This window comes from Tinamus guttatus, unplaced genomic scaffold, assembly GCF_059628265.1.
Source record: "Tinamus guttatus ecotype Peru unplaced genomic scaffold, ASM5962826v1 Tinamus_guttatus_pri_ptg000115l, whole genome shotgun sequence".
Lineage (NCBI taxonomy): Eukaryota > Metazoa > Chordata > Aves > Tinamiformes > Tinamidae > Tinamus > Tinamus guttatus.
The window spans coordinates 4,918,868-4,945,033 of NW_028288649.1; the positions used below are offsets into that span (position 1 = coordinate 4,918,868).

General features: G+C 38.3%; 1 protein-coding gene across 2 annotated transcripts; it reads left to right on the forward strand.

Moving 5' to 3' along the window:
- Positions 1-212: 212 nt before the first annotated feature.
- On the forward strand, positions 213-26,166 carry ABHD5 (abhydrolase domain containing 5, lysophosphatidic acid acyltransferase). 2 transcript variants are annotated; one of them, XM_088521158.1, is made up of 7 exons: positions 213-330; positions 13,856-13,941; positions 14,220-14,592; positions 17,795-17,949; positions 21,211-21,322; positions 21,936-22,122; positions 24,535-26,166. In XM_088521158.1, the coding sequence occupies exons 1-7, from the start codon at positions 227-229 to the stop codon at positions 24,622-24,624; spliced, it is 1,107 nt and encodes a 368-aa protein (XP_088377284.1). In that variant the 5' UTR covers positions 213-226; the 3' UTR covers positions 24,625-26,166. The 2 variants fall into 2 exon arrangements, with proteins under 2 accessions (XP_088377284.1, XP_088377285.1); XM_088521159.1 differs by lacking the exon at positions 213-330 and adding an exon at positions 4,913-4,968.

Consider the following 26,166-nt stretch of genomic DNA (forward strand, 5'->3'; position numbering starts at 1 on the left):
TCCATTACTGCGGCGCATCCAGACCGCAATCGGGCCGTTGGGCGGCGTGTGCGTGTCCCCCTTGGTCCGCACAAACACACGCGGGCGCCATGCCCCCGCGCCCTTCCCCCTCCCAACGGCCGCGGGGCGGCGGTTGGCGGGGCGGCGCTCTAGGCGGCGCGGCCGCGGCGCTCTATGGTGTGGGCGGGCATGACGCAGGCGGCGGGCGCCCGGGCGGGGCCCCGTGATGGCCGGTGCCGCCGCTGTCGCGCTGTCCCTGGCCGCGCTGCCGGCCGGCGCCGCCGCGCGCTGCCCCGCCGACATGGCCGAGGAGGAGGCCCCGAGCGAAGGGTGAGTGCGGCGGGCGGGCAGGAGAGCGGGCGGGCAGGAGAGCGGGCAGCGGCGCAGCTGCCCCGGCGGCGACCCCATGTCCTGCCTGTAGGTGCCCGCGCCTGTGGGCGCCATCCCGGTCCGTGGCTGCGGCCTTCTGCGCGTCGTCGTCCCCCTTCCTGCCCCTGGCGCGTCTGCGCTGCTGTATGAGCAGGTGTATCCGGTAAGTGAGTCCTTCTCCCCGCCAGGTATGTATACATATAGGTGTATACATATGTACGGACCTAGGCGCATTCTTTCGGTGCCCTTTCTGGGCTAAACTCACCCTTCCCGCCCTATGATTTGTGCCTGCCACTAGTAGTGTTTCACTCACTGCCTCGCTGCTGTGTTTGCATCTTATCCGGCCTTCCCTTGTGCACACATTACTATATACATCCGCTTCTGTGTCCCTTTGCAACTTTACCTTTCATACAGGCATCCTGCCTGCTCATTCTGTGTGTTCTACATGCTCACAGGCGCAGAGCAGACTCAAGTTTGTCAGTCTCTGCCACTCTAATTTTTCTGTGTGATTCTTGATACGAGGTCAGGATGAGAGCGTGTCTTTACAACATAAACTTATTTGCTCGTTCTGACTTTTCCCCTTTCTTAGTACCATGCACCTACCTCATATTAAGCTGACTTCTCCAAACCTTTCTTTGAGTGTTCCAAGGTACTCTCATCAACCAAACTCCCCTGCTGTAACCTGCCCTGCCCTGTTCTTAACATAGTTTTGATATCCCTGATATTTGTTTGTAACTATTGACTCACACTGCCATTAAGCAACTCCATTATAGCTATTAATAACTTTTCCCTGATGCGCCGTAGTCCTGTGTCTTCAGACTATGTGCATTCAAATGGTGCCAGAGTAAGTTATTAATCAGCACTCTGCTATTCTTCTGTCCGCACATTATTTATTGTTGTATATTTTCATGTGCCTCGTCCTTTTTTTTTCCCCTCTTTGCGTGTGTCAGCTGCCAGTGCAGGATCATTCTAAGGTCTTTCTATTGCTCTGAGATATTTTCTGTGTCCTTTACCCCACTATAGAATGTATAATCTTTTGAGTCTCTTTTTTTTAATCACAGGACTTACTTCTTAATGTGTCTGCTGGCCACTTATCTCCCATTTTTTTCATGTAACCATATGTTTTTAGTCCAAACAATATTCTATCACAGTATATCTAGCTGTGCTGTAGTTCTGCATATGCTGTAACCCGCAGTCAGCTAAGTGTATATACTTTGTATACACTATGTACAAATATTTTTTTCCTGTTATTTCTTCATCTCTGTCATTTGGGTAATGTATCACATGGCTGATTCCTGGACACCAGAAACCCACTCTTACTTTTTCCTCTTTATTTCCTTTCGTAATTGAAATTTACTTGTTTGAAGAAATTTGCCTAAAATGCTTTAACTGCCATCATGAAAATCATGTATTCAAAATAGCTGCCCCCCTCAGACTTGTATATCTTTTTCTCTCTTTACATCCTCTGCAACATTATTATGTGTGCTTGAAACTACGTTTCCCATCTTGGTTCTGTGTTTAGTGACTCGGGTTCACATTCATAAAATACACATCATTTGTAAAGCCTCTTGTTGATGATTAACTGTTTTTCAAAATCAGAGTCTTAAAATAGCTCTGCCTCAACCTGTTTTGTTTATATGTTCATTTAGCGCATTAGCCTGAACTGTCTTAGCTGCCTGATTTGATTGCATGGAGTGCTGCTTAAATGCTGCCAAGTGCTCTCAACTTTGATAACCTGTTGCAGGACTGTCCTTTCAGACAGCCTGGCCTCACCATTAGGAATCACAGGCTAAATTTTCAGAAAAGTATGTGACAAATTTCTCATTGTGTTTTGTTGGAGAGCTGTTAAAGGGACTTTGTTTTGAAGTTGTTGGCGTTTCCTTTCTGAACAATCAGAACATTTCATGTGAAATCTTTCAAAGATTCACTAAAGGCTTCTAAGAACAAAATCTCATGTTTCTTCTCCGCAGTTTAAAAAAGTGCATTAGCTACAATTAAATGTTAGTGCTCTGTGTTATTAGCACTGTAGGTCTGTTTTTAATATTAGTCAACATTAGCATTTCTTTATCCTTTCAAGTTGAACAAAGCGCAGTACTGGAAGAAAATATATAAATGAGTAAAATATGTTAAAAACTTTTGTATTTAAAATGGTGGCAATGAGAGAAAATATTATTGGGCACCATTGAAAACGTAGATTAAATTATTAAAGACTAGTACATCTGAAAAATGAATATGAAGTTTATTTGATCTTCTTGAAAAATTGGTGTTGCTCATCTTGTTTTGCAACAGGCCTGGTTTGTTGAAACCTGGTAACTACGCAGGTATGGTGAGATCGGAACAGTGTCTCAGTAACTTCCTGGATGGTCTTAAAAGAGCCTCGTGACATTGTCCTAATTCAGAATGAGAAAATTAACTAAACAAATATTTTGAGTCTTCATCGTGGAAGCAACTGCTTGGTTAACATGTCACTTACTAACAACTCCCAAACCTCTTCACAGCCTTGAACCTTATCTGTTTAAGTTACAGAAGTAGATTTCTGTCTGCGAGGTAATCAACCTAGCATAATCCTTTTGCTAATACTGAATTCACTTATACTCACTCTGATTGCGGCAGGACTGTTCATGGTTTCTAATTTAACTTGTCATAGCAGCTACTATGTATATGTACATCTGTGGGAAAAATCCCAGAAACAGAGCACTGTTTTCTTTCCTGCCGAGATAAGTAGATTAACCCTTTTTTTTTTTTTTTTTTTTTTTTTTAACCTTTAAGTAAAGGGGCCTGCACTTACCAGCTTACATAAGATTTTTGCAAATGGCCTATAGTGTCACAAAATACTGGCTTGGGATAATATTTAAAAGTACATATTATAAGTGTTATTGCAACACCAGCAATCACAATTAATTTTCCATTATTCTTCAGACTTGCTTGATTTTTTTTCTTTGGGTGTGTGTTTTGAAATGATATGGTATTCTTTTTACAAATATAGAAGAAGTTATTTGAGTAAACAAAAAAGGAATATGATATCAGACCTGCTGCAGCCTATATCTGTCTCTTGGTAAGATAGTTCACTGATATCATAGTGGATGTTAAAGCATACTTTTTTGGGGGTGGTCTGAATTCAGATTTTTGCTTGCTTTCTTGATTTCAGCAAGTAGGTTTTGAAGCAAACCTTAAGTAGGTGGGCTGTTGAAAGCACAATCCTGCTTTGCTTTCCTTTGTGATAAGGGACTTTTCTAAAGGCCTGTCCTATAGCATGTATGACTAGCAGCAGGTCCAGGACTTCCAGCTTCCATTTTTTAAAAAGACGATGAAACATAACAAGTTCATTGTGACAGCACATGTGAAAAAAAGGAAAAATGATGTTTCCTTCCTCTTCTCATTTTGTCATTTTTACTGGCAGGGTTGGGCTAAGCCGTAACTTTAGTGCTTCAGAGCCTTTCACATTATATTTGTGTAATCATCTGAAAGTATATATATGAGTAGGTTTTCAAGTGTTTATAAGCTTCTCTCAAACAGTTTTCCTGTCCTTATATGATTTTGAGAAAGAGCAAAGTCTGTGGTCATCAGGAAGATTTCTCATCTCCCCTGACACAAACTTGAGGGCAAGAAGGAAAGAGATAGGAGCTATCTTTTCTTTCCAGTGACAGAGAAAGATGATCATGATAGCGTGTTTCTTATCCCTGTGCAAGGAAAAATTCATGTAAATGCTCCCTTGAGAAGCTTGAATAAACACAACAGGGAGTAGAACAGTCGGTTTCAGGCTTTTAGGCAAACATTGCTGAAAAAGGGATGAAAAAGTGCAGTGAATATATAGGAGTGGATGACCTGTTCTTTTCTTGGTTTTGACTGTTCTTTGGATTTTCTTGTTTATTGGATATTTCTTGAATCAAGTTGTGGCGGATAGTTTCATATTTGTTCATTTCTTCATTTCTTTCCCTTTTTCTCCCTGGTCCTCCACTGTTACATGTGATGTACTTATCTTTTGAAATTTTGAGTTCAGATGGGCATACTTCAATCCTTACGTACCATCTTGGAAGCTCCTTCAGAGTAGCAGGGAATGGCATGACAGAACTGATGGCAAGGAGTTGCCAAAGAACCACAGCACTAGGTCAAGATGTGCTCATGAGGCCTCAGGGAAGCCCCAGAACTTCCTTTTGCAGTTTATTAAGCCAAAAAAAAAAAAACAACTGGGCATGACACACTTTCTATTTAGATATCAGCAAACACATTTTTATGAGTTTCCAGGGAATTCTGTAGTTCTTCATAGTTCTCTATGCTTCTTAAGTAGGACAGCTTTAGAAATCATAATCTAGAGTTTTGAGCACTACAAGTTACACACTACCAGGCTAAAGATTTTCTCCTGTACTCTTTCTGAAACATGTTCTTATGTTAGGCAGTATGAGAAGGAGCAATACTAATGCACTCCAGAAAGATGCAGGAAGTCTTTTCCCCTTCTCAATAGTTCTTTTTGAGCAACAGAGAGTCTTTTCAATTGACTTTCTAGTTGCATGTGATGAAAACGCTGGTCTCCATCCTAGGTGAAATAGCATTCAAATGCATGGTTTTCCCTGACACTCCTAGGCCTGAAGAGAATTCCAGGTAATCTTTGGCTGTATTACGTTTGGTTCACGCTACAAATATGTAATAAATGGGCACAGAATTTTTAAAGATACCATTACAGAGAACATACTTGTAATATCTTGCCCGAAGTTATCCATTCGTGCTCTCCTTTGGTGATTATCTGACCAAGTCATCTGTTATGGCAGAAATCCCCTGTTAAAAATCCTGTTAGTTTTGTCAGTCTTCTGGCTCAAGTCCTTACATTTCAGAAAGACAACAAGGAGTGGGATGGGTAAGATAGCAGTTGTACAGTAGGTTTTCTGTTGCATTTAGGATGCTATTAAATGACGTTAGTGCAGGATTAATAAGCAAAGTCAGGAAGACTACTGCTAATGCTGTGGATAAAGGGGAAATGTCTGTATCTACCAAGCAAACAGTCTAGTATGGAACTTGCCAACTAAGATCCCGATACCTATGAGCAAGTGAAGTCATAAGCCAAATGGAAATTTCAGTGGACTCTCAAACCGAAAGGTTTGCAGTTAATATCGGAAAGGTTTGGGGGTAATAATCTAACACAAACTTTTGCCAGTATCATAGACCTTTAGATAAATTCTAAGTTTTTTAGAGCCTGTTTGAAGATCAGTGCTCTGCCAGATTGCTGTTTTTCTGTTTTTGTTGTTGACATTATTCTGAGCCTAGCCTTATAGACCCAGTCAGAGACCTGCCTCTCAAAAAAGGACAGTGTCCATGCCAGGAGGATTATTGAGAGAATCCAAGGAACTTTCCTGGTTGATGAGGAGGGGGATGGAAAAAAAAGGCTCTAATAAATTACCTGATGGCTTACTAAGACAGCTTAATGAGTGAATTTTGATTTTCATATTTCATAAATTTTGAATATTTACTTGCAACTCTGACATTCTTTCAGGATAGGATTTTGTCCATACTTTGTATTGACAGCAAGAGAGAAGAGGGCATGGGAGCAAAAGTAAGTGGCTCAGTTTGTACTGGCACCAAGAGATCCAGATGAGAAGATGAACAGCCAAAGAGAGGTCAGTGGAGAAGAGAGATTTGTGAGTCAGGGAAGCTGTGTAATGAGATGAGGTCACTCTGGAATAAGGTTAAGAGGGTAAAAGAGGAGGAATTTAAGGGTAAAGCCTTAAGTGGCAAGAAGAAAACGTGGAGACCGATTGTGAAGAGGCAAGACTTTCTGAAGGAGTTGTAATAGAAAACTGAGGATAATGTAAGACTGCAGAAATGAGGGGAAAAATACATGCTTTATCTGAGAAGGTTGTACCTGTTACCATTGTGAAAATACATTCATACATCACAGTGAGGAAGAGAAAGGCTTTACAGTGGGAAAGAAAGAAATGGGGCGGGCTAGTATTAACACACTATTGCTAAACTTTTTCTCTTGATTACATTTCATAAGTATTATACATGAGCCTAAAGGGTTCTTAATTGTGTGGGGATAATACCTTTCCACAGCAAAACATTTCATGCAATGACTTTTTTTTTACATTTATTCATCTTCTTTCCCATTTTTAAGGTTATTTACACTTTTTTGATATCTAACACTTTTGCAATGCAGGCATGTAAACAAAACTATCTTTGCCTTTCGAGGAGAATGGGAGGGACTGTGCACTTCCTGGACAATATTGATGAGGGTTTTCTAAGAAGTGGCCAAAACACCGAATACTGCAATTTGACATAAGAAGGAGTAACACTGGGGTTTTTTTTGTTTGTTTGTTTTTAAAGACACAATGTAGATGCTGTTCTAAAGATGAAATAGTTGTTAGCAGTTAGAGCACTGTAGAGTTTTTAAGGGAAAATGCTTGTGTGGTAGGAAGTATGTTGTAAGTCAGGGAGGATCAGTGTTACTGAAAACTTGGTAGGATTGATTAGTTCTGTGCTCTGTTTTATGTTTGTGGCTTTGCTTTAGCCACAGTCAATGGAGCCAGAGGAGTGTATCTGTTGCAGGGAAGACAGAACCCTGCAGTTTTGCGGTGGGAATTTAGAGTCTACACAGCAGTTGACAATTATAGGAATAAGAAATAGCTGTATGACCACAAGCATGTTTTCCTCATTCCTGCGAACGTTCTTAATGATTTCTTGCATTAGGCATTAACGCAGTTTATTTTGTAAGCAGTAGGAGTATTACAGGATGTGGACACAGGCAGCAGCAGTCCACTGATAATCTTCATTTTTGTAGTATTCACTAAAAGAGCACGTGCCACCTAACTCTTTGACCTAGAATGGGCACCTGTACGTATGCTTACAATTGGAATGGAGGGAATGACAAAAATGTATAAAAAGGATATGTGCTGATAAAAAGCGAAAGGCCATGCTGGGAGGCAGAGAATAGAATATGTCTGTGGTAGGTAAACAGTAATGTAAGGCATATAGCAATGCTCGCTTATGGCTGAGCTTCAGCATGGGAGAGAGCAGAAGTGTAAGTCCTCTTCACTGCCTGAGTAACGCTCAGGTTGTTCAAATGAATCTTAACATCACAAGAAACTTGAATATCATCAAAATAGCCAGAAAATACTCATTGACCTTGTTTATGTTCTCAGGTTGATTTTGTAAATATGAGTCCTGTGTAGCACTGTTCATGTGAGTAGAGAGAGTAATAAAATTTGCTTCTGAATTTTTACATTAATTTTTATGTTTAATGTTCTGAATACAGAGTTCAAGTTGCAATAATACAAGAGGAATGTCTTATTTTTGCCTCTGACCTAATGCAGCAATACTCTGCAATAACCTGGCGTTGGCTTTTTGTTGAAATGTAGCTCATGTACATTACATTTCCTAGAAATATTATGCAGAGGTTTTCAAAACATTATTTCTATTTTAATGTTAGTGAAGTAGCCAAGAGTTTCACAACATTTAATTGCCTGGAACATCTTGGCTTGATATTTTTCTAAACAGAACTTTATTGGCAGGCTTATAGTGCTATCTGAGGGGAAAGAAAGCAGTTTCGTTTTGAACCTTAAAACTCATTCTCACCAATTTCATATATATATGTTTTGTCACTTCATGAAAATACTGAACAGATGTTTGTTAAAGGATTGGGGTGGAGTTTGTGTTCCCTTCTCACACCTCTAATTCTCACTTCTGGGTCTTGCTCTTAAGGATCTTGATGTCCCTGAGGATTGCAGTATTTTTGGTCTTTTTATGGCATAATCATAAAGTGGATCAGTGGAATAAGTTTCTTCCCCTGATGTTTGTCCGTAATCGCGAGAACTTAAATGCTGTCCTTGGACCATCTCATTCAAATTGCTGTTGTGGTTACTGCACCTGACTCCTACCGCCCGTGCCGAAGCTGTGCCCCTGCATGTGCAGCCTTTGCAGTAAGACTCCCTGTGCACAGATGGTGTACGTGGTTGTGTTCATCATTCTCAGAAACGTGGAGCGCGGAAGAACATGTTGTACTTTGGGATTCTCAGGAATGAAAGACTGTATACAGGGAGGATTCCTTTAATTGCTTATGTTGTTAAAGCTTTCATGAAACCGTGTCCTGAGCCTTGTTCCTGACATGTCCCTGGCCAGTTAAATTCAGCCTGTCTGACTGAGGCCGTCGTTACGTGTTACTGTCAGTAACAGCTCTGGCTTAAAAGCTTCTCATCTTCTACCAGGGCTCCCTGGTCAGACTTTTTCCACTTTTTCCACCTTGCTAGCCCACAGCTTTGCTAGTCAACTGTTTCACAGTTGGATCTCTGGAATGATCTGGTTTAAAACATAATACCTCTTTAGACTGAATCATTTCAGAAATCTCAGTTGAAGAGCAACCACCAACCAAAAATAGTTGAGCTGGCCACATGGAGCGACTAGTAAGCTTTTAGATCTGATCTGCTGCCCCTGGTGGTAGTGGCCTCAGAATTAGGCATCGCTTCTCCTGGATGCGTGCTTCTCTTCCTGCCTGTGACAGGAATGAAAATGTAGAAATAGGATGCTTCTCAGAATTGGACTAACGTGCAGACTTCTTTGTGTTTTATCTTCCTCATTTTAAAGTAGACTCTCCATCACTTTGTTGAAGATTAACTCCAGTCAGCTTAACCAGGCAAAGGTTTAGGTCTGGTACACGTTTGTTTGCTGCTCCATGTCATCAGGATCTGTGGCTGTGACTTTAAAGACATGTTTTCATGTTTTCAGATGCTAGCTTGAATTAGCTTTATTGCATTTTTCGCCCAAACATTTTTTTTTCCAATGTTTTGTTAAACAACCTACAATCAAGGGAAATACTTCTGGGAGTAGCTAGAGAACACTATGGAGCTTGACTATAGTAAATGCTACGGAGAGGGTTTTTGTTTTTTTTCCTATACTTAAAATGATTGTGTTTTGTATCTGGTAGTCTTGCTTGTAAATGTTAATAAATGTTTTTTATTGTCATTATCATTCATGTAACAGTATTCTGGTGTTGCAAACCATTAAATTAATAAAATGGGAAAGGAAAAGTGTTCAACTTAATATTTTGACAAAGTCTTACTTTTTTTCTGCCATCCTCAACTTCCTCAATTGTTTCTTTGGCTTTGTGTGATTTCAGCTTCTTACTTGAAATGTAGTGACCAAAAACAGAATTTTCTGTGAAAACTTGTGTATTGTTGATGATGGTGGAAACAACATCCTAGTAACTTCTTTACTTTTACCTAGACTATTACTGATGTTGGGGAAAATGTGGAAAATTCCAGTAAACAGGTTTGTTTCTGTTGTGTCTTACTGCTTTGCCCTGTTTTTGCTATATTGAACTTTTGCCCCATTATGAATACCTTAGGCTTTTTTACTCCTGGTGTTCTGCCCCTCCTTAATATTTCTATAACAATCAAAAAGTCTGAGTCACTTTGCCCCGAAGTTTTAAAAGATGTTAAAAACAACACAGTAGTTGCTCCATTCTTTTGGTATCAATCTCTCTTTAAAATTATGTATGGAGTAATGATAATATGTAAATCTGTTTGGTTCATTCTGATAAAACACTGAGCACTATATCTTCAGTTCTGTGGAGCATTCAAATGTATGACGAGTCTCACTGAAATACAGAGCTTAAGTATTTTTTGTGTGATGAGGTTACTTGAGACCTTAGAAGAGTGAGCCTCATGGTGCTTATCATATTTCGATTTTGAAACGTTCGGAATTCCTTTGCTAGCAAAGTACTTCAATAATACCACGTGCAGAAATCAGGGAAGGAAACCTGAGCTGTTTTGGAATTACCTAATTACCTTGTTTTTCCATTATATCTCAAGCTTTTCTTAATTTGGGGCTAGATCTAAAGAGCTGATGTTCGTAAGAGTTGTGCCAGGTGGCACAAATGGTGTTAGGAAGAAACAATACGACAACTTCTATGCATTTTAATGTATTTTTATTTCTTCTTTCCTTATAAATAGCTGCATTTGTTTCTGAAAGTCAGGAGAGGGTTGTTCCGTATTTTCAAAATTATCAATTTGACTCTAATAAGATCTAAAGGTAAAGCTTGAAATCATTTCAGTGAGTTTACTCAGTGTTTCAACTTTTTCAAGTTCTTTTAGCTTGCACTGTGTCTAAAATCTTGGTAATTTGCAACATTATCTATAGAAATATAAATAAAAATATGTTAAGCCCTAATTTTTGCAGTGATATAATTTGTAAATCCAGCTACAGCTGCTTCAAGTCACCTTTGTGACAGAAAATTCTGTTTTCTACACTCCTGGCAGTGCTAGATGGTTCGGTGCCTACTTTTTGGTCTATACTGACAATTTGAGTTACTTTACTAATTTCAGGATATTTTGTGAAAAGTAGATTTTTATAATCAGTGCCACAGCAAAATCTCAGCATATGTCATCTCAGGAGGTCAGTAACTTGTGGCAAATCACATTGTAGCAAATGGTATTGCTCTCATCTACTTTGATTTAGTGGAGCTCTATCATTTTGTACTTTTTTTTTTTTAAACACACCCAGGCTTTCCACCGATTATTACAGCTAGCTGTACAAAAATTTTGTAGATGGAAAAATACCTTTGTTGAATGATCTTAAGCCTTATACATCTTGTAGGCCATACGTTACTATAACTCTAATGTGAATAAAATGATTAGAAGCTTGAGCTGTATGGATGTGTATTTATTATCTCCTAGACAGAATTATAAACATATTATGTTTTGACTGCTGAAAGTGTCTTTACATTGTAGGACTTCTTTTTGGTAGAGATATGAGTGTCTCCCCCAGCATAACAAGATATTTTCTCAGTCAATGTTACCCAGCTTTCATGAGCTGTTTCAGAGTCTTGTCAAATTTGTAACTCACCCCAAGTCCATCAGTTGTCTTGTGTGTAATCAATTCTAACCACACTAAATAGGATTAATCGAATGGCAGAATGATGGTATCAAGTTACCCCTTTGGCATCATCTTCATCTGGTTTGACCTAATTAGTGGAGGTAGATGGGTGGGTTGGATTGCCCTCTGCTTCTGCTTGACTCGTAGTTCTTTGGAAAGTTCCCCTCAGGCAGTTTTAGCTGTGCTGTGACAGCAAGTACTTGATTCAGTTTAACATTCATGCAGCTGAGGAGAATGAGTATTATCCCTAGTTGCATTTTACACAATGGTTTATTGTTCTTTACTCCCTAGATATCTGTAGGCAATAATCATTATTTGTTTTTCTTACCTGTATATGTTTTCATACTAAAGAGTATGTTTTGCATATGTAAAGTTCTCTGCCTTGCTGTAACATGGTATGGTACCCTCTAAATCCTAATGCTTTCATCCTGCCTATGCTTATGTATGAGCCTCCCTCAGCCAAGCAGACCGTAGTTGTCAGCTCCGTCAAAAAAAAACAAACAAAAAAATTGTCCACAATATATTTCTTGGTTGAATGGAATAGGATTTTTGCAGTTTCCTCAATTTAGAACTTGCCTACATAAGCTGGTTGTTCACAAACGTCGAATACTGTACTTAAGTAAGCAGGATTTCTCTCTAGTTAAACTATGTCATGTGCTATTCTGTTGTTTTTTGATTGTATTTTGAGTAATGACGTGAGTGGGGCTGTCTCTTAGGAGAATAATCCAACGGGAGCCTGTCATGGAGGAATAGACTTTCTTCAAGTCTAAAGCCATTTAGTGGTTGTCTGTGGGGTTTCCTGTCTTCCTGTGCGAAACGGCTTCAAGAAGCTTGAAGGAGCAGTTAGAGAAATGGAGCGATCTGTTACCAGAGCGTGTGGGTTCTTTGAGCACCAAGGGGGCCAGCAAATCCTCTGCTGTTCCCCGCTGATTTTACCTGCCCTCAGAACTCCACGCTGTTCCAGGTGGATGAGGTTTTAATTTTTATTTCTTTGTGGTCATATATTTGCACTGTCTTCAGGTTGACGTGTTACACTTGTACGTTTCTGTTAAAAAGAACATTTGAAGACATACTTTTGTTAATGCAGGGGTTTCTCTAAAAAGAAACATTTCATATTGTTTTGGCTTGAGAGAAATAGTAACAAGATTTTAAGATTCTGGCTTGCAAATTATGAGAGAAAATGTTTAATTCAACAACAACAAAAAGTTTGACTTAAAAGTGCAGTGACATAGGTATTGTTTAATGATTTATCTAAGTAGTTCATAAAAGTGGGCATAATTGTGTAATACAATACTATTAAACACAGATTTAACAGTTATTTGCTGGCTCTATTGGTTTTGTCTGGTGTCAGCTTCGATCTCTTAAAAATATTACAGATAATTAAAGTGATAAGTGTGCGGATTAATGTGGAAGCAGGTTACTTGAATACCCATTCTTGTAAGATGCTGAGTTTTTTCATTCTTAGATTGCATGAAGCATCTGAAAGAACATATGATCTTCACTTTCAAGTTCTTAGAGACTATGACATTAATGTGATTCCAGGATTCTGTTGGTTTAGGAAGATTATTTTTGGAAAAGCCAGACATCGATATGTTTCTTAGAGAAGTAAACCATATTGGGAAGCAGTGGGTGATTAGTTGATGATTTTTTTTTATTATTCATTGGATGCTTCTCTTCTCATGTCCCCAGATATGTTTCTGGGAATCTGTACTGTGCTGCTTGCAATTGCTTAGTGCAATCTCAGGAATCCTGACATATTGTAGCATGAACTTGAGCAGTTATGTAGCTGTGCTAGCTCAAGAGAAGTAGGGGGGAAAGATTCTTTGGATGTAGAACTTGAATGGCCAGACCTGTAGTTTGTTATTAATGTGTTCTGTAAACTCTGAAAATTTAGACATAAGTAACTTTTTGGTCTTCAACATTAATTGTTGTACAATTAATACTTCAGCCTTTTATCTTAAAGATACTGTAGCCAACTGGAAATCAATTCAATCTGGGAAAAATAAGCTAAAGAAAGAAAAATGATTGTGAACTCGGTAACCTCCTCTTTATCTCCATAAGTAACAGGGTCTAGGGTCATGCAGTTGCAACCTTCTCACTGAAAAAAAAATAGCCTGAGCTGGCAAATGGATGAAGCTGGTAAACATAAGGTGTATTGCTCTCCTGCTTTTTGGGTAGTAGTTGGTTCCTGTTCATGCAGAGTAGTGTGTGTGTGTGTGTGCGCGCATGTATGCGCGTGTGTGCAGAGGAACCTCCAAGGAATCTTAAAAGGAGCCTGGAAACCCCTGGAATTGTGGCATGCTTCTTGCCAGACTGCTCGAGTCAGTGTGAAGACCGATGTCTCCAGGTTCTCAGGAAAAGCCTGCTGTGACAGAGGTAAATCATTGCGTTCCGATAAGAAACAGATAATGGAGCAACGGGACACTGTTCAGAGAACACCCTGATCACTGCAGCGATATGGAAAGTCAGGAGAAAGTAAATTCCCTCCTACAGCTCACTGTTGTCCTACATGATGCGTGATTTACTTGTGTTCTTTCATGAAGAGCAACAAATGAAGCTCCTTCAAAGCTTCAGATGGTGCAGAATTGATTATCTTACTCGGGAAATTTGTATTCTCTTGCTGTTGCAGGTCGGGATGGTTATTCAGCTGGCTTCCTGCCTGGTGTCCCACATCACTGCTACATCTTAAAGAGGCTGAAGACAGAATGCTAAAATGTAAGTGTGTTTGTTCTTTAATAAGACTTGTAGAAATGACTCGATTTTCTTTAGTTTCCCATTAAAAATATATATTTTTAAAGTTTTTAAAGCTGCACTGTGATGAATTAAATGGGTTTAGGAATAGATTTTCAGTGTTACCTTATTTGTGATATTTGATATTAGGGTCTATGTTTTGAAAGAGATCTTCTATTTCAAACCTTGTTTTCCCTAGAATGGACTTTATATTTTATCAGTCATATCTAGCAAAATCAAAAATTTCCCCCGTTTTTCTTCAGGTATTGCAAGCACATACAACAAACGGTATGTGTACCTATCTAATGGAAATAAAATATGGACACTGACATTCTCTCCGGACCTTTCTCATAAAACTCCACTCGTTCTTCTTCATGGGTTTGGAGGTGGCATTGGACTGTGGGCTCTCAATTTTGAAGATCTCTGTGAAAACAGGACCGTTCATGCTTTTGACCTCTTGGGATTTGGCCGTAGCAGTAGACCGCACTTCGACAACGATGCTTGCGAAGCAGAAAATCAGTTTGTAGAATCCATAGAAGAATGGAGAAAGGAAGTGGGGTTAGAAAAAATGATTTTCCTCGGACACAACCTAGGTGGATTCCTGGCTGCTGCTTACTCGTTGAAGTACCCATCAAGGTATGTGAAAATAAAGGAGTGAAGGAACTAGTGTTTTTTTTACCACAAATTTAATTTGATCAAATTCTTTTTAGATTAAGTAGATGACTACATTGGATCAAAGAAACTTAATACTGTTTTAAGCCTGAAATATTCATTGTGTGTTTTGTTCCCATATGATGTAGAAATACAGATATATTAAAACTGCTTCAAGTGTACTTTTCTGTACCTTGTTGATTTTATTTAGCATCACCTTGCCATGCTGTAAGGCTGAATAGGAAAGCTTGTAGTTGCATGTTAATGTTTTGTGGCATCTCTGATCAAACTTAGGTTTGTCAAGGGAGAAGAGGCCTATTTCTGCCAAGCTCCCCATTACCATGGATAAAAATGCACCATTTGAACTTGTTCCCCTGAGGTAATTCATGCCTATATGCTGGCAGTCAGCCTGGTGCCAGCGTGATTATATAAAAATAATTTTGGCCATTGTTTGATTTAAATTGTCTCTATGCCACTTCATATTTCTTTGTGGGAAAACAATCCAGCTGCAGCAATGCGGTAATTGTATCCATCAGCATTTTCTGCAGACACATCACGGTCAACAGCTAATCCATTTTTCCCCTGAAATGATAACTTGGCTCCTCTTCGACGGTGCCTGGTTATATAGCCCCTGACAAGCTAGGATACCACCAGCTGAGGCTCTTCTACAGCAAGAAAGGATATTGGTTTTGTCTTGATAAGCTTAAGTCTCCTGTTTCCAGGGTGTAATCTATGCAAGCAAGACATTTTTATATGCAATTCTTATTAACTGCTCTTTTATTGACCCGTGTGGGTCAGAATGGAAGAAAATTTATCAATACCAAAGACAATATATTAAGATGCAGTGTATTTCTGATGTAATTTATTTTTTCTAGTACATGATTACTGAGTTGGGCTAAAAGCATGAATATAAGACCAGCTTTCCAAATCTCCTAGGACATTGTATGCTACACAGAACAACTACCTTCCTTAATATGTTGTTAGTTTGCATATACATACCTTTCCCTCAGATTTGGAGATGTTAAAATAAATTCATAAATCAGTGGCTGATTCCTTCCAAGTGGGTGACAGCTGGCACATACTGCTAGAAAGGATGTTTGAAAGTAGGTCTGTGTCTAAATCTAGAATCCCAGCCAAGTGCAATTCAAGAAATGCTCTCCTGTGCTTTGGGGATATAAACCTCTTATCCTTTTGGGCATCCAGCAACTTTAGGTAACTGGAATTAGTGTCCTGCAGGAGTCACTGTACAAGTTATTTGCTCTTTTGGGGTATTTATAGATGGCCGCTGTTGCGTGGGTTTTTGTTTCTGTCATCTCATTTAGATTGAAAGTGACGCTTAGGCGTTTTCAGGCTTCTCTGTGCTTAAGTGGGGGCTTAACTAATTTGAGAAGGTTTTAGTTTGTGCTCTTGCATTACTAATTTCTCTGAAGTTAAACTAACGTTCTTTCAAATTAGCACACTTAGTGGTAGGATCTTAAGACAGTATTGGATCAAGTGATAAATATAGGGCAGCCTTCAGCAAGATTATCTAGCAATGCATTAGAAGCTTAAGCAATTTGCAATACGTATTGCTAAGAGAGTAGATCTGTTTCTGCAAGCCTATTCATTTACTGTGTTGTACGAAAATTGGGCATGGAACATGATCATGCATCATAATCTGAGATTATTAATCCAAAAAGTTTCCAATATGGAAGATGCTTGGAGAGGTGGATGGAAAACGTGATTTACAAATCGTGTTTTTGGAAGTATTTCTCATGACAAACTTCTCTGTCCTTGATCATCTTTTGGGGTTGATTACCAAAAGGTGGAATGGAACACAGGAAGGATACTGTGAAGAAACCAAACCTGAAAAGAGTTTATCCTGTTTTGATTTATGAATACGTTGTGCTGCGTTTAGTCCTGAACTGTCAGTAGTGCTGAACCACTTCTCAGTGCTTGCGTTCCTTAGCCTTCCAGTCTCTCGTGCCTGTTTTTTATAGCTAATGTCCACCCAGGCCTCTCTTGCCGTTCCTGTGTGCTGCTGCGTGCAAATATATTTGTGGCTAAAACGACAGCTAAGGAACATCTTTCTGAGCTTAATCCTTTTCAACCCTCCAAGTGCTGTTTTTTGTTTTTGCAAATGATTAAAATCCAAAAATAGCCTTCAGTATCACTTCTGAAAACATTTTAAACACTTAAGACAACTCTGCTATATTTAATATCTAACCTAATGGCTTTGAAAGCAAAAGAAAAGAAGCGTGAAGAAAAAAAAGTGAAGGTAATGACCCTGAACCGTATGCAAAACCACCTCAAATATGCAAAACTGTAGTGAAGAGTCATTTTTTCAGGAATCAGCAGTGTCTAGTACAGGCTTCTTAGAGTAGGTGTAATATAGGATTAAATAGAAAAGGATGATTCCAATCCACCAAGATGAAATATATTTTTTGCTTGAAGGGGACTCACGAGATGAAATGATTGATAGGTGCTTGTGCTGGAGACTCCTACTATGCTTTCTGTGGTGAGATTCCTTTGAATGATAATTCTATAAATTGTCTCTCTGAAGCTTCTGCTGTGAACTACATCAGTAAATTTAGAAAACATCGAATTTTAATCTGCCTCTCACTTCAGATTTTACTTTGATAAGATATTTTTTAGATAAATTTACATCCCTTCTTAGAACAGAAAGCTTGTATATCTTGGAAAAGATAGACTTCAAAAAAGTTTGCTGAAACAAGTTCCCTTCTCTTATCTCAAACTGCTACTGCTGCTAATACTGACTTAGTGTATGGAATAGGCCATTTTTAAATCAGAAGCAAGACTCACTTTTTCCAAATGTTTCTTCCATTTCCAATGGAAATTGAACATTGAGTTTCTTTTTTGGACATGAACTTCCATTTTTCTTAGATCATTCTCTTTTTCCAATTTTGATGTTCTTTTTGAATTGCATGTTAAGTTTCAGATGTTTTTAAATATGGTTCCTTGAAACTGTGTTTGCAGCACAGCAGAAAACAAGTATTGGCAAGGAGCTTTGCATTCTGTCTCTCCTTAAGTAGTATTCAAAAGCAAAGTCATCGACGAATCGGATATTAGGTAATAGGCCACTATGATAGAAATGACTAAACAGGTTGCATAATATAGATAGCAAGTTGTCATCTTTCTCAGTCAAAGAAAAATTCATGTCTAACCTCTGAACCTTCTCTGCCAACAGGGTAAAGCACCTTATCTTAGTGGAGCCATGGGGTTTTCCAGAGAGGCCTGACAATGCTGAACAAGAAAGACCTATTCCAATCTGGATCAAAGCACTAGGAGCTATTTTAAGCCCGTTTAATCCTCTAGCTGGGCTGAGAATAGCAGGACCCTTTGGTGAGTGTTAGCTATTCTTAAATACTAGTTTTCCTTGGATGTAAACATGTGGGGCATATATGACTTTAAATTTTGTTGCAAGCTGTTAGCGCCCACAGAGAGAAGAATTGGAGGAAGAGGTGTGAGGGCTTGAGGAAAAATGAACTCCTTAAGACAAGAGGGCAAGATCTTTCTGTTAGAAATACTAATATGATAATTTATAGCATCTGTTATAGACCTCAGTTATGGTGAGATAGATTGTGTGGACATCTGTTGGGGAGGCTTAACACAGATGCATCAATGTGAACAGATTTTTTTTTCTTCTACTTGCCTCTAGTTACAGTCCATTTCATTTCCCTTCTATTTGCAGTTTGATTGACAAAGAGCATTTCCACATTAGGATAATGTTAGAATACCATCTCATAAATGTGCTTTTTCTTTGGCCTGAATTTACAGAAATTAAGCCAAAACTGTTACCTTTTTTTTTTTTCCTGTCTGCTGTTTTCCTCTTAGCTGTGTTCTGCGTTACAGTGGCAGTTTTGTGCTTCTTTCTATTTCTCCATCTCTTCAAAGGCACTGATGGCATGTTAAATAAACTCTACATTTGCCCTAAACTTAGGAATAAATGCACATGACACAGGTGACTGGAAATAGTAAAGTTTTTATTTATACATGGAGTGGGGAGGAAAGTACAATAAAAACCATCATTCATACCATTCCATCTTGAGGGAAAGAGGTTATCTGTTTATTTGTGTTTGCATTACAGATATATCTGTTGGGGAGACTTGGAAAAAACGTCTTCTTTAGACCTCCTACAAATTATAAATAACTTTTTCCTTTTTTTTTTTCTTGAAATATCTTTAGTAGCTGTCATTCACTTCTTCATTTTTCATGTTCTGTATAAAAGGAAACTAGTGACACTTCCAGTCTTTATTTACATTTAAACTACATCTGTTTCTTAATTCTTTTTGTGCGTTTTGATTTGACTGATTTAGGCATTTTATCCAATAACACATGCATAAATTGGTTCATGTGGAAGAGTTCAAAGCTGAAGTGCTTCCCTTACCAAGCAAGTGCAGTCTTAAGCAGGCTGCAGGGCCATGCTTTTGCACAGGTATCTCAAACGTGCCCTTTTTGGTAGGTTGATGTTGAAGGCGCAGTTTTCCTTCCATTTCTCACTTCAGTTTTTCATGAAGTGTTTTCAGCACTGGCACAGCATGGAATTTTTGACAGACTCAGGTCTCAGAGAGAGAAGTGCAAGTTTAAGGCACTGTCCTGGGCGATGGGCATTGAACCCGACTTGACTAAGGCGCTGATGAAGCCAAACGCAGGTTTCCCTGCGCGTGCCCGGGCGCTCACCTCCCGGGCTGGCGTAGCGCTCTTGTCCTCCCTGTGGGGCCACCCACTCGTGTCCAAGTTACATACCAGGCATCAAAGTGGGGACAGGGTTCTTGGAGCATTGTGCTGGGATCACATGCGTTTTTATTCAGACTGGCAGGCAGTTTCCTAAGCCTGGGAGGGAGACAGAATTAGAGAGAGACTTTTTTCTTTAAATAGTTTCTAATTAGCTGATACACTTGTTTTTCTACGGGGGAACAGTCAGTCATTAGCTCAGAGCAAAGGGGGCTTAAGGGCTTGGTTTGGATTTGTGAATTCCATTGCTAGAGCTGACCGATTAAAGTTACTCAGGGCAACCCTAATAGCACTGTGACCACAGCTTCCTATAGACCTTAGCCTTTAATGTCAATTTTTCTTTTAGAGTTACCCTAGACACTACAGGAAACATCAGCCAAACAATTGAGGGTATCGTCAAAAAACATTACAAACAGATCAGTATGATTTCATTGCAAAGTTCATTTCAGTGTATCTTGACTTCTTGTTTCATTCTCTCCCTGTAAATTTCCAGGGAAAGAACAGTTTCCAACAGATGAAACACTTTTTCATTTGCTTCTTAACAAAGTGAATCCTAAAGGGAAGTGAATCCTAAAGTGGGGACACTTTCAGTCCCTAGTTATTGGAAGTGGAGATAATGTGGCTTTTATGCTCGCAGTAGGGAAGGATGTGAGTCTCTTCCAGGTATTCTAATTCCAGGTCAGTGCAGCATTTACGTTCCAAAGTGGGGAAAAAAAGAAGTCAAAAAATGAACAGTTGATCTCTCTAGAGAAAATGCAGGCAATAGAACAAATTGCAGAATGCTTGCAAAATCTTGAGCACTTCATAACTTAAATCTCTGGTTCATAAAGCAATTGTTTCCTCTCGTACTGTGTTCAATTTAAAAACTGACTTAAAGCATACATAAGGTGTGTTGCAACCGTCTAATCGCAAGGTTACAGAAGCATAGATCACCATGACAAGGTCTGCATAAATAGTCACAGGCCTTTGGCCTGGAACAGGTAGGAAGAAGTGACATCATCATAATTGCACAGATTAAAAACAGTATTTTCAGTTGATAAACTTAAGTGGTAAACCGGAAGGTGGCTACTTCAGCAAGAGATGAGTAATAGTCATAGACTAAAATTAGCCTTTGTTGAAACACTTGTCCCTAAGATCTGCCTGGTCGTTTACAAGAGATGCTTTCCTTCAGAAAGGGATTCAGAGCAGGAGCTTAGCTTTGCCTGTGAGGAAAGCATGGGGAGAACAACTTTACTCAGTTAAATCTCTTCATTTATACCACTTCTTACGTCCTCTACACATATCAAGGTTTCTACACCAGTTATTCAACGAAGATTTCTGTTCTTTCAACTAAAAGGGGGTGAGATGAACTAGCTTCAGAAGACTGTTCTGTAAAAGAAGAGTATAAGCATATCTAGAAGGAAAAATAACTCATTTTTTTCAGCAATGCCTTTCGGTTGAGAAAGCTGAAATGCCCTTGTCTTACCTAGTTGCTGCTAGAGCAACTGGGAGGAAAGTGGTGGTATTGTGTAAAACTAAACCGGTGACAAAAAAATCAGCCCATTTGATGATCCCTTTTGCAGCTTTCCTCTGTTGCTGAGGTGGCTTTTCACAACATTCCCCAAATATACTCAGTGGGGTTTGTGCCACTGTTTCAGTGCACCATAAATCATTTAGAATATTTATGCTTAGCTCCCATTTGATGCAATCATGTTTGGCCATCGTGTTTTCCTAAGACACGCAAATGATGAAGCAAAACATTCTTTAAAACTTGCCAAACACCCCAAGCTGCAAGGGAGTGTGTTTGGGGGATTGTAATGAAAAGCATTAGGCAACCTGAAAAAGTTGTCAATATCAGCTCCTCCTGTAATTCTGTTTTCTGTTTAACAGGATTAAGCCTTGTGCAGCGTTTAAGACCAGATTTCAAGAGAAAATATTCATCAATGTTTGATGATAACACTGTGACTGAGTATATCTATCACTGCAATGTGCAGACACCCAGGTGAATATGTGTTTCCCAATGTGTTTTGAAATCTGTCTCTCATTTACTGAATGTGTGCTGCTCCCTCCAATGGTCATGGTAACAGTGTGCATGCCTTTTTTTTTTTTTTTTTTTTTTTACAGTAACATTTATTTTATAAATTGAAGAAGAAAGAAGATTGCGCTTCTGAATTTCAGAAAGAGATTATATGTAGAAGCTTTTATCTGTGGAAGCAGTTTTGTTTATTTCAAACTGCTTGTGTTTTAATTTTGACAGAGAGCTTGGGCATTAATTTTTACTCCAGAGGATGCTATCGTGGTTTGATTTGTAAAGACATTCTTTAAAAATGACTGAAAAATAAGTCATCTTTTAAGTGTTAACAGTCTGTCTTGTAAAAACATGGACTGGTTATGTTAAAAATAGCATGCACACAAGCCTTGAAAACTTGTGATTTGAATTGTCAAAAATCCCAACATCATTTATCATTGTATTTTTTGTGTATGTCACCAAAAGGCACGGATATGCCAGTTTAAAGGTAGCTCAAGGTGTGGAAAGGGGAGAAAAGGGCAGAGACATTGAAGTTTTTTTTTTTTTTTTTTTAATTCTTCTTTCGTTCCTTCTTTGAACGGCTAAGTGGTGAAACTGCTTTCAAGAATATGACTATTCCTTATGGATGGGCCAAAAGGCCAATGCTGAAACGGATTTCACACATGGATCAAGACATTCCAATCACTGTGGTCTATGGAGCACGTTCGTGTATAGATGGCAATTCTGGCAGCACTATCCAGTCTCTGAGACCAAATTCATATGTGAAGACAATAGTAAGTAGACTTTTAAGACTTTTTTTTTTTAGTTTATCTCTGTGTATCTGTTCTAATTATATCCATCTCGTTCATTTTTAGTAGTTTTGGGAATAGTGGCCCTTTGAGATAAAGCATTGGATGAAAATTTATGATTTCTGTAATAGAAAAAAAAAAAGAGAAAATAAGTTAGCTGAGAGAAAAACAGAGCCAAACTGTACGAGTTCCCCAAGTAAGAAAGTAAGTTATTTTACCACAGGAAGACAAATTAGGTCTGTAAGCAAGGTGTTTTTCTCTACTTTTTTTTTTTTTTTTTAAACTCTGCAGTATGCTAATGCTAGGACTTTTGCAGTCACTGGTGAGTGTTCAGGCATTTTTGTTTGTTTTAAACAACAGCTTTCTTAATATCAGCATGTGTGTAGGAAGAGGTCATGAGGCCCTCGTATTGTAAATTGTTCCGGCCTATTTGTATAATGCTTTTTTGTTTTTTGATAAGAGAGTGGTTTGTGCCTGGTGCTGATGTTTTTGGAAGCACCTTTCTTTGAATCATTACAAAAATGTACAGTTTTGTCTTTATAGCAGATACAGTCTGGTTTAGAGGTTTGGCATTATCTTTTAAAATGCGTGCACTTGTTATGTGCTGCAAATGTGCCCACACTCTGCATTTTTTGTTTGGTTCTTTAAAACCAAGTAAATACAGAAGTATTTTTCACGCGTTCTCACATCAGCCAGACATGATAATTGGATATGTACATACGTTACAGTCCTACAAGGTGACAAGATGCTAGAATATGCCAGCTGTCTTCTTACTGATGTTGACTCCTAACTGGACGGAAATTTACAGTGTGTAATGCCTGCAGTACACTTGGAAAGGTCACTCGAGCAAAATTTGAGAAATTATATTGCTGTGGAACTGTTTCCATGTGCTAAAGAGCGCAAATACCTTTCCCAAATGCTAATATCCAGAACTGAGGGTATCACCTTACTGCTTAACCACAGGGTAAGTTTTAACAAAAAAAAAAAACAACAACAACAAAAACAAACAAACAAACAAAAAAACTTTTAAGAAGTGTACTTAGGTTATTGGGACAAGCATATGTCAGGCAAGCAGGTTTTTCCAGTCTGGTTGGTGGTTTTTAGAAGGTACAGTAGATAATTCAGGTTAAAATTTTGTCAAGCCAAACACAGATTCTGAAAAGTAGTTGGGGTGGAGAAAATCACAGGGATATTGAAGGATATTCACAGAAATGAAGGATTGAAAGGGCTCTCATAAGGCTGACATGTAGACTTTCCTTTTAGCATTGGCTTTGTTGACCTCGGTTAAGTGCACAGCAGTTTTGAGGGTTTTATTGTGTATGGTTATTTTTAAATACATTAAAAATAAATAGTTTTTTTTTTTTTTTTTTATCATGCCGGCATACTTCTACTTAAGGCAATGTGTTTCATTTTAGAGAGTTAAGAGGGATTGTCTTAATGGCGAGGAAGGGGAAAAGTAAATTGGAATACAAATAAATCTTGGCTTGATTGTAACATTAGAAGAAAATATTTTAAGCACCTTTGCCATACAGTATGTTGGTGACTTGCTTTCAATTTGCATAATAGTTTTGGCAGAGAGTGATAAATTACAGAAATACTTTAACCACCATATGTGTGATTACTTAAGCCCTTAATTTTATTACATGGTTTCAGTGAAATAATCTGGGTCAAAAAAGGTTCACAAATGTGATTTTTTTCCCCCCTCCTGTATACTACATCATTTGGATCTGACTTTTCCCTGCTTAAAATAGTAGTTGATTCAGAGGATTGAAATCTGCTTCCACAAGTCTAGAAAATCCTCAGCAATTTAAGTCTCTAAGTTCTTATTCATTTATCCTAGTACCTTTTTTTAGTCTTTTCCATATCACCCTTTTAATAAGGGAATGCAAGTGATCAAAAGTTCAGTCTAATGCAAACACTTAGAGAAGTAAAGAGCCACTTTGCAGACTTTGAGTGGAGCATGAAAGGGATGAAGACCATCTGAAAGCTTGATATGCAAAGCGTTCTCCTAAGCTTATTTTGCAGTTTCTTCAGTGTACTTAAATCTTACTTTCAGTAAGGTGTGCAGTTGAATAAAGAGCGGTTTTACTCACTTTTCCTTCCTAACAAAGTCTTTTGATGAGTGAAATAAACTTTAATTTTTCCTTTAGACCATTGCTTTTTAGGTTACATGATACTACCTCCTGGCAGCAATTGGGCTAACTTCATTAACACAGACTAGATGCAACAGATAGTTTCAGTTTTAAAGCTTTTTCTTTCAAATAACAGCATATCAAATTGATGTGTAAAACCCAGTTTATTGTGGGCATATTCTTCACATATTCCAGTTATCTATGTGATTTTATATATATTTTAGTTTCTTCTCCTTTTAACCTCTTCCTCTGCTTCATCCTCCAGGCTATCCTTGGTGCAGGTCATTACGTGTATGCTGATCAACCTGAAGACTTCAATCAGAGAGTGAAAGATATCTGTGATTCTGTGGACTGACTGTGTTCTAGTGTGCTCTCTTTAGAAGTTCTTACTATAGGTAACATTGATAGCAATACTCTGTAGGAATTACTAAAGAACTCAGAGCTAATGGAGCAGGCGCTGTTTGCACACTATTTCTTCTAAGAAGTCATTTGCACACTTAAACCACTTAGTGCCTTTTGCAGGGATAGGGTGATTTTAAGCAAATTTTATACAGGTTTGTTTGAGATTTGTCATTAGGTATTGGCCTGTCATATATGAAATTACGTACAACTTTTTTAAACTGGAATTTTCTTCAAATTGTAATTGGACTTTGCATATATTGAATATCATAAAGATTTTGCATTCTCCACTGGCACAGAGTTATATCAATATAGATGTAATGCATAAAATGCAGTTTGGTTTCTTTATAAGCATTCATAGTTGATGTTTCATAGCAAGAATATGAAATTACTTTTACATACTTTATTTTTGGATTGCATAACTCCATACACTGTATTTTAAGATTTTATTTCTTGTCTGTTGGAGTTACAACAGCTTGTGAAGCTGATTTTTGGAGTAGAGACAGGGCCAAAATTATGCACAGTGTTTGTCACTGAAACTTGTCAGTTTGTAGGGAATTGGGGCTTGATATTAGGAAATCTTGCTGCTGTTGGATGTTGTTTGCATTTATCTGAAGGCATTTTCTGCTGTGTGTAACTTTTATTGAAGCCTCAGTTTCTAAGTTGATGATGTCACTGACATTCAAGCTTCCACAAATACTTTGATTTGTAGGTTTCAGTAATTTTTAAGAGGCATAAGATGGCTTGTTAGTTACTCCATCTATTTTTAACATCGGGTAATTACGGCAAGATTTGTTGCTAGCCTAAACCTAGCAATTGTAGATAAGTTGACAAGATTGGATTAATGCTAGGAAATGACCATCTGGATAGTGAGTACAACTCTCTTTCAATAGAAAACCTAGCCTGTTTTTTAATAAACTTTGGGGAGAGGGGGAGAATGCTGTTGTTCTCTGAGGGGGAGCTACAACAGAATAGTGTATTTTAGTTAACATGCAGCCTCCTTATAGGAAGGATTATTATTACTGGAATAAACGATGCCACTGTAACAATGTACAATTGCATCTTTTGGAGGTCCTTTATATAGTTATATATTTTGATTGAATACTTTGGAATCAGAGCTAATCCAGTCTCAGCATCTCTTTGGAACTGTAGATTGATTTTAGTTCTTTGCATGTTTAGTAAATTTTATTAAGAAAAATACTTGGTCACTTTAAAGCCAAATTATGTGGTGGTTTGTTTTTTAAAAACAAGTTTACATAAAACTGTTGATCTGCTTTCGAATGTTGAATTGACTACTGCAGAGTTCTTGATACTTTTATACATAGAAGATTTGAATTAACAATAGCACCGTCTTAAGGCTTGAGTGGAATTCTGTGCAGTTTTGCTTAAATTAATGATTTGTTGCACATATTTATGACATGAAAGGCAGTGATACCTAAAATGTTCAGAAAATACTCTGATTATGTTTCAGGCTGAGCATAATCTCTCTCCCTCAAGA

Coding starts and splice junctions, on each gene's coding strand:
- ABHD5 (XM_088521158.1), top strand. CDS start 227: ATGGCCGGTGCCGCCGCTGTCGCGCTGTCCCTGGCCGCGCTGCCGGCC. Junction 13,942..14,219: donor TGAAGACAGAATGCTAAAAT/GTAAGTGTGTTT, acceptor GTTTTTCTTCAG/GTATTGCAAGCACATACAAC. Junction 17,950..21,210: donor GAGAATAGCAGGACCCTTTG/GTGAGTGTTAGC, acceptor TCTGTTTAACAG/GATTAAGCCTTGTGCAGCGT.